Genomic DNA, 15,377 nt, shown 5'->3' on the forward strand with positions numbered 1-15,377 from the left:
CTAGTGAATAGACTAGTTTTGATAGGTGTTCTGAAAATCGATTAAGTCAGACTAGAACTCTTGTGAATATTTCGAAATCGTAGGTGAAATAATTTGAATTTAACATCGATAAATGAACCAATTTGAATTTAAGTGAGTATTGGATCGAGCATTTAAATCCTGAAAATAAGTACTCAAAATTGGCCGATTACTTTGAGCTCGAAACTCCGAGATGCGACCGGGGATTTTCTGAGTTTTATAAGCTTGACTAATTGACTTTGATTAGTAGTAAATCACTTGTTAAGAGGAAGAGTGATATCAGGATTAGAGTGCAAATTATCTTATTATTAATTTTATATGTAGTAATTTGGAAAATTCTCAATCGCTTAAATTTGGAAATGCGTTTTTGTTATGTAAGTTCCAAAATTCCTCAAAAGACAAAGATAGATAGTGATATTTCCAACAATATTATTGGTGATGCCCCTGTACAGTTCACAGTCACTGATCCACTTGAAAAATTAATACCGCTAATCTTAATCTGCTGATCTTAATTGAATTGTTAACCATAATTTTGGATCAAACAAATAAACAACCCTAAAAGTAAATCATACTTAATATTCAACTACACCAACACAACACAGGATATAATAAAAGAAGAGCAGAGCCGTATTTGGCGAAACTTGGAGTAACCTAGCAATTTTATATGGTAATATGGAGAAAACAAATAGTTAACGTAATTTACAGTTTATTTTTGAAAAACGTAAATAATTCAGTTAATAATTTGTTAGTAAATCAGATCTGAGAGGGAGAATAAAGTTTATGTGTTTGGCATTAATTAAGCAATGGGATTAGGAGATGGTCTGCCTGCAGTGCCCTGTATCAATTAAAGGTACAGCGGTGATTAAAGATTTATCCTCTATTATCCGGGTTCGAAGATCCATATTTATAAGCCATATTAGGCAATTTTTTTATTATTATTATTAAACTACAGCCTATAAAATTACTCCACAGTTAAGCCCGATTAATAATGATAATTAAGTGCTCAAGCACGAGAGTAAGCTAGCTTCCCGGAAGCTTCGTCTTGCATACTTAAGTCCCTTACAAATCTGGATTTTTCTCGCCCACTTCCGTCAGTTTCCTGTACCGTTATTCATAACCAAACTGTTTCAACTCACATATATGCGTTGAATGTGTATTACTACTTCATAACGACTGTTTCAACTTGTTGGCTTCAGCTTCAGCGTCAAATTACAAATCAACTTACTTTCCCACAGGTAATTAATTTTAAAGATACAAACTATTGTTTTCATTCAGATCCATACATTTTACTTATCTGTTAGTCGGTATGATTGCCTTTCTGAAATTATTGCCTGCTACAAGCTAAGAGTTCTGAAATCAAAGTCCTTTTATTATTGTGAGAGAGATTAAATGATCAACTTCAAATCTATTACAGCCAGAGAAATCTCAAGATCTACTTAGAGTAGATGTAGATATATAGACATGGTGTATGTATGATACGAAGCTATCACTTATGCAATTTTTAATTTTGAATTAAAATATATGTTATCATCTTTATTCACAAAAAGAAAATTTTTCAAATTATATTTCTAATTAACCGCACATTGAAATGTGAATCTTTGAATCATTAGTCCACTTAATATTCTCATCCAACTTTTATTTTTCCTTGAATTATTTAGATGAATTATTTTTGAAAAAACAATTATGTCGTTTCTTCCTTACTAAACTCTATATAGATTATAGAGTATATCAAGGAGACATTTGCTTTTGCAATGTTTGAAATCAATTCTCCCTCTGGTTTGGTTACAAATTAGTTGCTGTGTTTGACTATTTTCGGTCAATTATTTATCTTTCAATTGTAGAATAGATATAACTTTGGGTTAAAGTTTGATCAATCTAATTGAAATAAATCAGAACAGGGAGTTAATTTCTGACAAATGGAGTTATCAAATTAGGGTAGTAGAGGTTTCACCAAGGTTGGTAAGAGTTTGAAACATACATTATGACAGGAAACTAATTTTTTGTACAATTTACAAGCAAAAAGCCAAAAATAAATTAAATTATATGAGGTTTGCAAAGTATTTTTGTAATTTTTTCTTGACAAATTAAAAATTATAACCAATAAATAATATTAATAAATTATTATAACTCATTTAAGATCAAATAGCATGGTTTTAGAATATGTGAAATGAGTTTAAAAAAATAGAGATTAAAAATAAAAATAAATTATTCATACAATTCAGTACCACTATTCTTACAAAAACAATATAAAGTTATAACTTAAAAAATTAAGTGATTGCCATTTGATCTACTACACTGAAAAAAGGTATGTGCAATAAATCCAAGAATAAGAAATAAATAAAGCAAATAAATTAAGTGCAATTAATCTGAAGCAATTATAAAGTGCTTGTAGTGGTGACTGGTGAGTTCTACATAATTGTTTCAAGACATTGCCTTTTATAAATGATGCAATACAAAATCTTTTGGACACAGAATATATGGTTTTAAAGTATTTAAGTAAAAATAAATGTTTAAATTAGCTGCACTGTCATTTCATCTGCATATTTAGGTTTCACAGAATCTAGGATCTACTAACTGATATGGTAGAAAGTGCTTTTTGCACTTGTCTCTTTCATGAATTTTTTGGCATGATTTATATCATCAACCTACTGTATAAGCAAATACTTGCAGGAATATTCTATCACTATTTTACTCTTTGAACTTTGAATACTAATTTCCTTGTGACTAGTTTGGCTACCAAACAGATGCTGAATGCAAGTTAGAATTTTTGGAGAAAAGTTGAGCAGGTCCTTTAAAATGGTTTATCTAGTGGAAAGAATAAGGTGATATAGAAAGGAAATGTTTGTATCAGTTTTTAGGTTTTGAAGTTGACCACTATAATTGAAAGAGGAATGTTTAAAAAGAAATAATAATATTCATCATAATGTTTTTAAAACTAAGAGTAAAAATTCTTAAATCCTTACATGAAGAAATTAAGAGTAACTTTGTTGCACTATTTAAACTTTTGCTAGAATTCATGTAATATCATTACCATTAAACATATACACGGGGATTTCTTGTCTCCCCTTCTATTATACATTATTCATAACTCTATGCCTTGCTATGATCCAACTGTCGTAACATTTGCTTCCTTTATTTTCTCTGTAGGGATAACTTTTTTACTGAAACGCTAAATATAATTATATTTCCCACTGTTTCTTTTAAATTTTTTACATGTTATCATATGTTTTGTAAAATTTCTTTAATTACATATGTGTTACCAGTATGAAGCTTAAGGATGGAAGGTGAAATTTAGGTTTAGTGCATATTTTGTCAAAATAATAACTTCCAAGTTATCGTTGTTCGATTGCAGTGATTCTATCTTGTAGATGCTCAACAATTTTTAATTAGAAATTAATGCGACTCCATCACCTGAGGTGAGTCCGTTTTCTACTATATTTTTTTGCTAGTTTCCGTTTTCTCCTATTGATTACATCTTCATGGTTATTTCCAGTTTGTTCTTAAAGTTTAAGAGGGAGACTCAAGTGTTATCTGAGTAATATTAATCTTGGGTTTATCAGTGGGCTTTGCTTGTCTATGCAGATGGGATCTATAGAAGAGAATATTGACCTCGAATCTGATGAGGAAATTCCTTTCAGCTCTTCTCAAGCCACAGATAAATTGCAAAATTTTCATTTTGAAACATCTCGCACTATATTAGAACCGAACATATCCAGTTCATGGGCCTCATATAGGCTGCGAAACAGCCTCATTCGGAGTATCTATATTGTCTTAATTAAAGCAAAAATCAACGTATTGCTACCGTTTGGCCCACTCGCTATACTGCTACACTACCTTACTGGAAAACATGTAAGAATTAAAGCTTTTATAATAACATTGTGACCATCTTTTTAATGCTCACTTCTTTTTGGTAGGGATGGGTCTTCTTTTTCACTTTACTGGGTATTACACCTTTAGCCGAACGTCTGGGTTATGCAACAGAGTAAGTGTTTGTCGATTTTTGTATAAAGCAATATTCTGCCGCTTTGTAATCTCCATCTCACCACCCAATCTCCTTCCTCGAATATATATTAATGCACATATTCCTCCCTACTTTGGTGCAGGCAACTTGCTTTTTTTACAGGACCTACAGGTATATATATTGCTATGCTGCCACAACCAATATATGAACCGCATGTACTGTTGTTTGTAACAATCTAAGTCCAAATCTATCCTGCATTAAGGTTCAATCCAAGTGTCAAGAAGTACCCTGATCATCTTGGTCCACCACTAGCTTCCAGATGTTACGGCTCACAACACATATTCAAAAAAAAATTAGGAAAATTTATTTTTATATATTCAACTGAAAATTTTACTAGCATAACCATCAATTAATACTAAAATAAAAAAACCATCTCATCTAGCTTCAGGCGTGAATCTGGTTAAGTAAGCCCCTATCTAGCTCTCAGCTTCAAGTAATTAGGTCTCCACAAAATGTGATGTGATTTAATGCAAAATGTACCCTTGTGGGTCAGTAATAGAAGGAAATATTCAGATGTACCAAATCTTGTGCTTGGTTAGAATTTAATAAAAAGATTTTTTTATAAATAAATATTGGGCTAAGTTTAATTCTCTGTGTTCTTGAACAGAGAATCGGATCAATTTATATTCAGTTTGTATTGTGTTACATGTAACATAAGATCTAGTCGGGGCCTTCCTCTTCCTCTAACACTTTAGTCTTCACGTATAGTAATTTATAGAGGAAATCTAAATGTGCAGTAAAGGTTGGTCCTGTATTGAAATAGTCCAAACAAACAATAGTTACTCTATGCTACCTTTTATGTTCCTGTATGCTTTATGCTACTCCCATAATTTTATTATTTCAGTCTACATATGCCAATACATACATTTTAGGAATATTGGAGGATGTGTTTTTATTTTTGTTAGACCTTTACTAGAATCAAATGTATGTTTAATACACATGTATTTACTTAAGTAATAAAAGAATGAAGCACTCAAGCATCAAATTATTTGCTGGAATTTCATTATAATAATAAGCCTGATTATTCTGTATCATGGGAACAGTTTTTTGTTGGTCCTGCAGTTGGAGGCCTTCTTAATGCTACATTTGGTAATGCAACTGAAATGATAATTTCAATCTATGCACTTAAACATGGGATGATTAGAGTTGTTCAACAATCATTATTGGGTTCTATCTTATCGAATATGCTCTTAGTGCTTGGGTGTGCCTTCTTCACCGGAGGGATCGTTCATTACAAAAAGGTTCAACTTTTCAATAAGGTAAATACCCACTCCCTTGTAATGGAAACCCCTCGTTTTGAACTGTAATCATCATTCACATTGCATAGCCAGCTTTCGTTTTGCACGGGTTGATGGCTGATCTTTTGCTCATGTTTCAGGCAGCTGCCTTAGTAAATTCGAGTTTATTGTTGATGGCTGTTATGAGTTTACTATTCCCTGCTGTGCTTCACTTCACACATACAGAGGTGCATATGGGGAAGTCAGAGCTAGCCCTGTCAAGATTTAGCAGTTGTATAATGCTTGTAGCATATGCAAGCTATCTCTTCTTTCAGCTAAAGAGTCAACCAGGTCTTTATAATGCGATAGATGAGGTAAGTTCTTTAGCTTCTCATACTTTCCTTCGGAGAGCTTTTTGGTAACTACAGAAATGTGCAGGGAAAACCACATTCAGAAGCTAAATATATTTATCACCATATATTACACTGCTCATATTGTTGCTTGAGTTGAATAGTCTTAAAATTTTTTGCAGGATAGAGAGTGTATTGTCGAAGATTCTGAGGATGAAGAAGCCCCTGAGATTACAATGTGGGAGGCGGTTGGGTGGCTTTTTATTTTGACTTTATGGGTATCTGTATTGTCTGGGTATCTTGTTGATGCCATACAGGTAACTTCTATATTGCTACTATGTTGACAAGGCCATGTGAAAAGAGTACCTTGCTGGCTATCCATCTCGATTCAAATTTGATGGATGGAATAATTATATTAGAAGTAATTCAGTTTAGTATATATCTGTGCTTCTTTCAGAGGGAAATGTAATGAGAAAAATGAGTAAATAAATTGATATTTAGGGATTAGTTGAAGCTAACATAAAACAATAAAAAGTGAAACATCGCTTACTATAATTAACTTTGGTTGAATACTTCCACGACTATATCCCACTGGATTCTATTCCTTGGATGCTACTCTCAGAAGCTTACATTTCAGTTGACAGGTCAAAAGTTTGTGATAACTTGATAGTCTAATTGCAATTTTTGTCTATTCAGGGAGCATCTGACTCATGGAATATGCCTGTATCTTTTATCAGCGTCATTCTTCTTCCTATTGTTGGAAATGCTGCAGAACATGCAAGTGCAATCATGTTTGCCATGAAGGACAAACTTGTTAGTGCCTAACAATTGTGAAATCTGTCTTATTTGTTCAATGTAGTATATTTACCTTAAACCTCTTATAGGACATAACACTTGGAGTTGCAATCGGGTCATCTACTCAGATTTCAATGTTTGTGGTAAGAGCTCACTCTATAATTTATATCTATATCAGTTTTGACATTTTAAAGTCACTAGCAACTACTGTATTTATTCATAAATGCAAGAGGCTTCCAGATTTCGCTCCTACTATTTTTTTCTATCAATTACATCGAGGCAGCTTATTGATTAAATAATATTTTATTCACCGGCGTCGATAAATTGAATATTCTTCTGTTGATGGATGCAGATTCCATTTTGTGTGGTCATTGGTTGGTTCATGGGACAACCTATGGACCTGAATTTTCAACTTTTTGAGACTGCTACGCTCTTCATCACAGTGCTAGTTGTGGCATTTATGCTGCAGGTCTCTCTCTCCCTCTCTCTCTCTCCCTCCCTCCCCCTCCCTCCCTCCCTCCCTCCCTCCCAATATTTTCCGATGTGTCAATTTCCAAAAAGTCAAAAATAGAGAGTATTCAGCATATGTAGGCATGCAGTGCTACATACAATAGATTATTCATTCGATTACACTACTGATGTGGCATATGATAACCTTATGTCAAGGTTTGTTTTTTTCACATCAGCTATTTGCACAAAATTGGTGCACATGGTATTCATAATACATGCACTTGTACTCGGTCTGTACATTCTATTATACATGAAATATAGACGAGTTTCAAGGCTTGGTTTTTTTCACATCAGCTATTTGCACAAAATAGGTGCACATGGCATTCGTAATACATGGACTTGTACTTGGTCTGTGGCCTAGGAAGCAAGGACACGGGTGCGGGAGGGCGAGTTCGTTTTGCGGGGATACGGGTTTTCGACAAATATAAAAATACGGGGATACGGGTACAGGGGGACACGGGAAAAATAAACAAAAAATTCATATATACTTCATATTACACGTAATAAAACCCACTAACAAACCAAAAATAGATGAAAAATGAATCAAATGCATCATTTATTAATCTAAAACACAAAAATACAAGTAAATTTTTTTAGTTTATGCAAAAATGAATACGATATTCAATATTTTTGTAGTAACAAATAGACATGGATACTTAATTTTGTGAATGTAGTTTGCTATTTTGACTATAATTTTTAGTATCGTGTAAGAATTCGTGTGTTTGGTACGGGGACACGTGTGTCTGAGTATCCGACATGGGGACTCGGCATGCTACCCAAGTGTCCCTGCTTCTTACATTCTATTATACATGAAATATAGAGAAGTTACTTGTTAATTGGTTGATGCAGGATGGGACGTCAAACTATTTTAAAGGTTTGATGCTTATTCTGAGCTATCTAATTGTTGCTGCAAGTTTCTTTGTGCATGTTGACAAGGCAAATGGTGAGTCCTGGTAGACCTGTTTTTGAATCAGTTATCAATTGAAAGCTCTGTATGTTATAATTAGTCAGGCATCACCCTATAATTGGATGGTTCGGTACTTGTGATAAAACGTATGTTGTCCAGCATACTTACAACAGGGACAATGGGAATGGACAATTGGTTATAACATTCATGCTACATAATAAATATAAAAGCACCTTGCAAGTGGGATGCGAAGCTGGCATGCATTTTAAATTGGCAGCAATATTTATTACCTGTTTCCTTGCCGGCTCTACATTGATTTTGTACCTTTAATAATTTATCCGGGTGACATAGCTCTGTTACATTATCTTTTAGCCATCTTAAAGCGAAAAAAATGTCTGTTTGTACTTTGTGCAGAAGATGACTAATACTTGGAGAAGGGCGTAATTTGTGTAGTTCCACTCTCAGTTGGAGAACACAACTGAGGAAAGTATGATGGTGTTCAAATGTCCGGCCATTGATGCTTTTCCTGTCACAGTTTAAGGCTGGATAATTTTTTTGTTCTTTGGCTAACTGAAGAATGGTTTCAATAGTGTCAAAGAAGAAAAGTGATGTGTGTAATCATTTTAGTCATGGATCGTCCATCACCTTGTACACAACTCACTCACATGATGTTATTTATAAAGTCAATACTGTTCTTTTACTAGGCTCGCTGTTTGCATATGTTCAAGACTCCTGCAAAGATTCTGAATCGACAATCTCCCGGTGGGGACAAATAGATCAAAGAAAAATTGAAAATTTAGACTATTTTTTATTAAATAAAAAAAATTAGCCAGTTACGTAAAATTGGCCAATTTTGGCCCTTTCAATCTGAAATGCGTAACCGTAAAGATACGTCCATTATTCACAATTCAATATAGAGGTCCATCGTTTATAATTCACCACCTTACTTTTTTTCCCAATTAAGTTTTCATCATCGCTTATCAGTTCAATAAAATTGCTCGAATAACTGTCTTCATCTTTATGCACATAAAAACAGATTCATTTGTATGTTTTCTTAACTAAAGCTGATTGTCTTACTGCTAGAGCCTTATATTTAGTTGCAATTGTTTTTAATTAGGATTCCCTATTTTTTCTATTGAAATATATGTTGTAATGTATGTATATAGTATCAGTTTATTTATAATTATTTGTAATATGTGTGAAGTAAAATTGTTCTTGAGCCAATATCTATTGTAGACAAATAAATTGATGAATGACGGTAAATTTGTGCAAAAATTATGAACTAATTACATGATAATTCCTTATTTTCAATTGATAATATAGTAGGTAAATTGTACATAATTTTGCATTATTCATTTTACCTATGTCTGGTGTTTTTGTTTTACTAGTATTTCACTAGAATATGGATGAATCTTATGCTTCGGAAATCAAATATTTATTAGATTCGGGACCAAAAGACACTTCAGTTTTATATTTACAAGCAGAACATATGTTTACTAATATATGTAAAGCAGGTGGTAGGTATAGCTAGAGGTCGCGTGTTCGCAATAAATTTATTTCAGTACACCTAAGGATGGTTCCACATCTAAGAGATATGCATTTTGATGGAGTTGCAAGGTTTTTTTGGCATACACATTGACTGGAGTTTAGTTACTGCGCTGTTAGAAAGGTTGAGATCTGCGCTGGTAGAAAGGTTGTGTCAAACTGCATATTCATGATACATTTGAGAGAAAGAGAGAGAGATAAACTTGTATTAATAAACTGTCATACAAACTTAGTCCTCATCTGTTACATTATATAGCCTTACTACTGGAAGAATATACTGAATTCATATAACTAACTTTGACCGCTGTACTACTAGCACTGGTGGTAACATCCCCCCTCAAGTTGAATGTATGAAAGAGATTGCAAACATTCAACTTGGAGGTAAAGTATTGAATAGCAGCAGCACCAAGTGCTTTGGTGAACATATCAGCTGGTTGCTCAGCTGTAGATAAATGAGCAGTGCAAATAAGGCCTTGCTGAAGCTTTTCCCGCACCAAATGACAGTCAATTTCGATGTATTTGGTGCGTTCATGAAAGACGGGATTCGAAGCAATATAAAGGGCGGACTGATTATCACAATATAGTGTAACGGGAGCCGGATGAATGATCTGAAAATCTCGAAGAAGAGCCAGAATCCAGGTAACTTCACAACATGTGTCAGCAAGAGCTCGATATTCTGCTTCAGCAGATGAACGAGAAACAGTATGCTGTTTTTTACTGCGCCAAGAGATCAATGAAGATCCCAACATAATACAGAATCCAGTCAGAGATTGTCTAGAGGTAGGGCACCCACCCCAGTCTGAATCAGAATAGGCAGATAGTTGAAAAGATCCACTGGCAGATATGAGCAAGCCTTGACCAGGTGAGTGCTTCAGATATCGAAGAACTCTGTATACAGCCTGCAAATGATCAGTTCTGGGTTGAGAGAGGAACTGAGAAAGAATGTGTACAACATAGGACAAGTCCGGGCGTGTAATTGTAAGATAGACTAGTCTGCCCACTAGTCGTTTGTACATAGAAGCCTCTTTATCAGATAACAAAGTAGAGCAATTGTCAATGAGTTTGTGATTTTGTTCAATAGGCACAACAGACGGTTTAGCTGCAGTAAGAACAGTCTCTTGTAACAAATCCAAAGCATATTTCCTTTGGTTAAGATAGAAGCCTTGTGAAGATCTAGCCACCTCTATTCCCAAGAAGTATTTGAGAGGCCCTAAGTCTTTGATTTTAAACTGAGTGCGTAGATAGTCTTTAACAGTAGAAATCTGAGTAGGGGAGGAACCAGTAACCAAAATATCATCTACATAGACCAGAATAGCCATGAAACCCAGATCAGATTTATAAGTAAAAAGACTGTTGTCACTGTGAGATTGTTTAAAACCATACTTCTTAAGAGCAGCAGATAATTTTGTATACCAGCAACGAGGAGCCTGTTTAAGACCGTATAAGGACTTTCTCAATTTGCACACATACTGGACAGAAGAATCATTGGATACAACAGAGGAAAGAACTCTATAACCAGGGGGCAATTTCATAAACACTGTTTCATTCAGATCCCCGTGTAAAAAAGCATTGTTAACGTCCATTTGAGTAACACTCCAATTGTTAACAGCAGCTACAGATAACAAGACTCTAACAGTGACCATTTTTGCAACAGGTGCAAAAGTGTCAAAATAGTCTACGCCAAACTCCTGTGTAAAACCTTTGGCAACTAACCGTGCTTTATATCGCTCAACCGAGCCATCTGGGTTGTATTTAACTTTGAACAACCACTTGCAATCAATAATATGTTGATCAGTAGGCATATGAACTAATTCCCAAGTGTTATTTGCTTCCAAAGCAGTAATTTCTTCTTTCATTGCATTGCACCAATTTGAATCTTTGACAGCTTGATTAAAAGTATAAGGAACACTAATGCTGGAAGTGTTTACTAGATAAGCACAATACTTAGGACTGATATGTTGATAAGACAAGTAGTTTTGCAAAGGATAAGGGCAAGTATTGGTAGCCACAGAAGGGACTCCTACATAGTCTTTGTATTTGACCGGAATTTGTTTTGATCTAACAGGTCTGGTGATGATAGTAGGAGGAGCAGGTGGAGAGGTGAAGGAAGTTTCAGGAGAAGAAGTGAAGGAATTATCAATATTCTCAGAAGTAGTAGTGGGAGACATAGACAGAGTGGATGGAGCAATAGTATCATCAGTAGAAAAAGGTAACTCAGGAAAAAGAGGTGTAGATTTACTAAGTTCAGTGATGAAGGGATATACATGCTCAACAAAGTATACATCTCTTGATATAAAAAATTTTTTAGTATCAAGATCTAGAATTCTATAACCTTTAGTACCAAAAGGGTATCCTAAAAAAACACCTTTTATAGATCGAGAATTAAGTTTATCAGCAGAGGAATAGATATTAGTAGCATAACATAAACAACCAAATGACCTCAAATGATCATAACAGGGAGGTTTGGTGTATAACAGCTCAAAAGGTGTTTTGAATTGAAGAGGCTGAGATGGGAGGAGATTAACTAAATGAGCAGCTGTTAAAATGAAATCTCCCCAAAAAGAGTTGGGTAAATGAGATTGAAACTTGAGAGCTCGAGCAATGTTAAGTAAGTGTTGGTGTTTACGTTCAGCTCGGCCATTTTGTTGAGGAGTTTTGACACAACTTGTTTGATGAAGAACACCATGAGAAGCCAGAAAGGAGGTAATATCATGATTAGTAAACTCCGTGCCATTATCAGATCGCAATATTTTGACAGAGGTGTTGAATTGGTTCTTAACATATGCCATAAAATTTTTAAGCAGACTAGGAACTTGAGATTTATGAGCAAATAAGAATACCCATGTGGCTCTAGAGAAGTCATCAACAATAGTCAAAAAATAAGAACACTTACTATGAGTGACTTGTTTATAAGGTCCCCATACATCGACATGTATAATATCAAAAATGTGATTACTATGAGAATCACTATTAGGGAATGGTAATCTATGTTGTTTTGAAAAATGACATACATCACAATGAGGCAAAGGACTAGAGACTTTATTGGAAAATGAAAGTTTGTTCAGAATGTCAATAGAGGGATGGCCCATTCTAATATGCCATAACAGAGTCGTGTCATTACAAGTAATGGTATTACAATGATTCAGATTACAAGAAATTGTAGAATTAAAAGTTTGGTTGTCTGAGGATGACTGTGAAGAGAGATCAGAGATTTGGAAAGTATAGAGACCAGCTTGCATTCTACCAATCTCTTTCTCCCTCTTCAAGATAGGGTCCTGCAGAACACAACGGTTCTTAGTGAATGTAATGGGGCAGGATAATTGAGTGGATAATTGAGAAATAGAAATGAGATTACAATGAAAAGTGGGTACACAAAGTACTTTGAGCAATGTAAGTGATGAAGATAAATGAACAGTTCCTATATGAGTGATAGGAACAGTTGTATTGTTGGGCAGATGCAACACAGATTGGAGAGAAGTAGCATCACTAAGTAGAGCACTATTGAAAGTTATATGATTAGTAGCCCCAGAGTCTAAGATCCAGTCATGAGATATTAATGGATTGTTTTTATCTGAGGAATGGGCACTAATGGTACTAGAGCTACATAAAGCAGTAGAATGTGACATACCAGAAAGCTGAGCAGCAGTGGAACTAGAAGACCAAGACTGAGACTGCTTGATACTCTCTTGAATCATTTTTGCCAATTGTTGACACTGCATATCAGTAAAACCAGTAGTAGAAGCCTCATTTGACAAGGTATGTGAAGCTGGAACATCATTGGTGTTTGAAGCAGGAGAGACCCTCACATTTGTTGTAACATGTCTGAGACTAGAAGAATTCAATTTCCTTGGTTTAGGCTTAGGCTTTCCATATAAACGGTGCCACTCAGGATAACCATGAAGACAAAAGCACTTGTCTCTGTTATGTCCTGAATTGTGACAGTAATCACACTCAAGAGATCCATTAGTAGTGGATTTTCTAGCAACAGAAGGAGGAACACCAGTCTTTGGCTTAAACTCTGAATTGTACTTGACATTCATCGCCATAGTCTCAGTTATAGGTGTATAAGTCCCAGCAGCGAATTCTCGTTGTGATTCTTCTTGTAGCAATAGTGAGAAGGCTTGATTGAGAGATGGAACAGGATGCATAAGTAAAAGTTGACCTCGTATGGCAGTAAATTGATCTCCCAGCCCCATCAAGAACTGACTCAGTTTTATCATTTCTTCATATTGCTCCAATTTATGCCTATTGTTACAATTACATGTATTCGCAGTACAAACACACTTAGGTATAGAAGCAAGATTATCAATCTCAGCCACAAGAGTCTTGAACTTAGTAAAGTAAGAGGTGATAGACATATTCCCCTGAGTAATTGATGCTAACTCTTTGCGTAATTGAAAGATGCGGGGCATATTAGTCTGAGCAAAGCGAGTAGCAAGATCATCCCAAATTTGTTTCGCCGTAGCAAGATAAGCAACGCTATTGCGAATTTCAGTAGAGATAGAATTTAATAACCATGACACAACCATATCATTACATCGGTTCCATAGTGCAATTTGTGTTGCATCAGTAGGTTTAAGAACAGATCCATCAATCAGACCTAATTTTAGTTTAGCAGATAGCGCAATAGAGATAGACCTACTCCATTGGTGATAGTTGTGCTCAGTCAGAACTTGATTAACAAGAGGAGTACCTGGATTGTCCGAGCTTTGAAGAAAATAGGGATGATTAGCATCAATTATAGTAGAGGTAGATGAAGAAGTGGTGTTGGAACCAGTACCAACACCAACAGTTGCCGCCGCATATGAATACATCATTAGAGATGAACTGGTGAAGAAAAATGATGAATCGATACTGTGATTGTAATGTATTTGATGTATTTGATGAATTGACACAATATATTTGATGAACTGATACAGAAATGTATGTAATCAACGAGATACGCACATACTAGCAAACGTAAAATCGAAGATGAGATGCGGAAGATGGAGCTAACACAGCTCTGATACCATGTCAAACTGCATATTCATGATACATTTGAGAGAAAGAGAGAGAGATAAACTTGTATTAATAAACTGTCATACAAACTTAGTCCTCATCTGTTACATTATATAGCCTTACTGCTGGAAGAATATACTGAATTCATATAACTAACTTTGACCGCTGTACTACTAGCACTGGTGGTAACAGGTTGAGACCCGAAACACACACACATTTCATTTGCCTATAGAAGAGTGCACAATTACACTACAGGACGTGAGTATTCTTCTTGGTTTACGTGTTGATAGAAATATAATGATTGGTTTAACAGAGTTTAAAGGTGGTTGGCCTAGGATCATCCAAGATATGTTTGGAGAAGCACCTAAAGAAGATAGTAACGATTTAGTTGGTAGCTGGTTAAAGTTATCTTGGTTGAGCAAAAAGTTTGCTGCTCTTGCTCTTGCAGATGATGCAATGCAAATGTCATTCGGCATACATATACATTTATGTCGGTGGTGTATTGTTTACTAATCATCAGGGCTCACAAGTATATAGTATGTTTATTCCGGTGATTCATAATTTGGAACGTAGCTTATCTGGGGCTCACAAGCATTTCTATACAGTTAGTTATGTAATACATGTAAGATAGGCATAGAAGAGATTGCGGGTTGTGTTTTGTTATTGCAAATTGTGGGCATGGACGAGGCTACCTACCTTGGCTTCGATTCCTCGTGGTCCATGCTCGGATAATGACACGTGGGCTGATGTTAGTTCTTCCACTATCATGATACCCCGGTGGAGTTTGCTCAACTCATAACAATTTCATAATTCCAAATGCATTTTATTTAAAATATTTCGATGCTAATATTTTTAAATTGAAGGGTGCACCATAATTTAACCAATTTCAACTTTTTAGGGTTCAATAATTCCCTTTTGATTTTAGAAATATTGAAAAATAGAATGTAAAACACAAATAAATTTAAATTTTTTAACATTTTAGAGTTCAACAATCTCATTTTGGATTTTAAAAATAT

At 34.9% G+C, this 15,377-nt stretch overlaps 3 protein-coding genes across 4 annotated transcripts; 1 reads left to right on the forward strand and 2 right to left on the reverse strand.

The window, feature by feature from the left end:
• The first annotated feature begins 976 nt into the window (after positions 1–976).
• On the forward strand, positions 977–8,521 carry LOC141683313 (vacuolar cation/proton exchanger 3-like). 2 transcript variants are annotated; one of them, XM_074488010.1, is made up of 13 exons: positions 977–1,253; positions 3,371–3,434; positions 3,579–3,867; positions 3,933–4,000; positions 4,122–4,150; positions 5,102–5,298; positions 5,418–5,630; positions 5,789–5,923; positions 6,303–6,419; positions 6,491–6,544; positions 6,754–6,870; positions 7,761–7,854; positions 8,233–8,521. In XM_074488010.1, the coding sequence occupies exons 2-13, from the start codon at positions 3,415–3,417 to the stop codon at positions 8,241–8,243; spliced, it is 1,344 nt and encodes a 447-aa protein (XP_074344111.1). In that variant the 5' UTR covers positions 977–1,253; positions 3,371–3,414; the 3' UTR covers positions 8,244–8,521. The 2 variants fall into 2 exon arrangements, with proteins under 2 accessions (XP_074344111.1, XP_074344112.1); XM_074488011.1 differs by having other exon boundaries at positions 982–1,253; positions 3,601–3,867.
• A 3,829-nt stretch (positions 8,522–12,350) lies between these two features.
• On the reverse strand, positions 12,351–13,580 carry LOC141682828 (uncharacterized). The gene is made up of 2 exons (XM_074487519.1): positions 12,992–13,580; positions 12,351–12,638 (listed from the first exon to the last, which is right to left on the reverse strand). Exons 1-2 carry the CDS (start codon positions 13,557–13,559, stop codon positions 12,604–12,606), a joined length of 603 nt encoding a protein of 200 aa, XP_074343620.1. The 5' UTR covers positions 13,560–13,580; the 3' UTR covers positions 12,351–12,603.
• On the reverse strand, positions 13,580–14,177 carry LOC141685488 (uncharacterized). The gene is made up of 2 exons (XM_074490583.1): positions 13,747–14,177; positions 13,580–13,646 (listed from the first exon to the last, which is right to left on the reverse strand). The coding sequence occupies exons 1-2, from the start codon at positions 14,175–14,177 to the stop codon at positions 13,580–13,582; spliced, it is 498 nt and encodes a 165-aa protein (XP_074346684.1).
• Positions 14,178–15,377: the final 1,200 nt, after the last annotated feature.

The sequence above is a fragment of the Apium graveolens genome, chromosome 9 (assembly GCF_009905375.1).
Source record: "Apium graveolens cultivar Ventura chromosome 9, ASM990537v1, whole genome shotgun sequence".
NCBI classification, from domain to species: Eukaryota; Viridiplantae; Streptophyta; class Magnoliopsida; order Apiales; family Apiaceae; genus Apium; species Apium graveolens.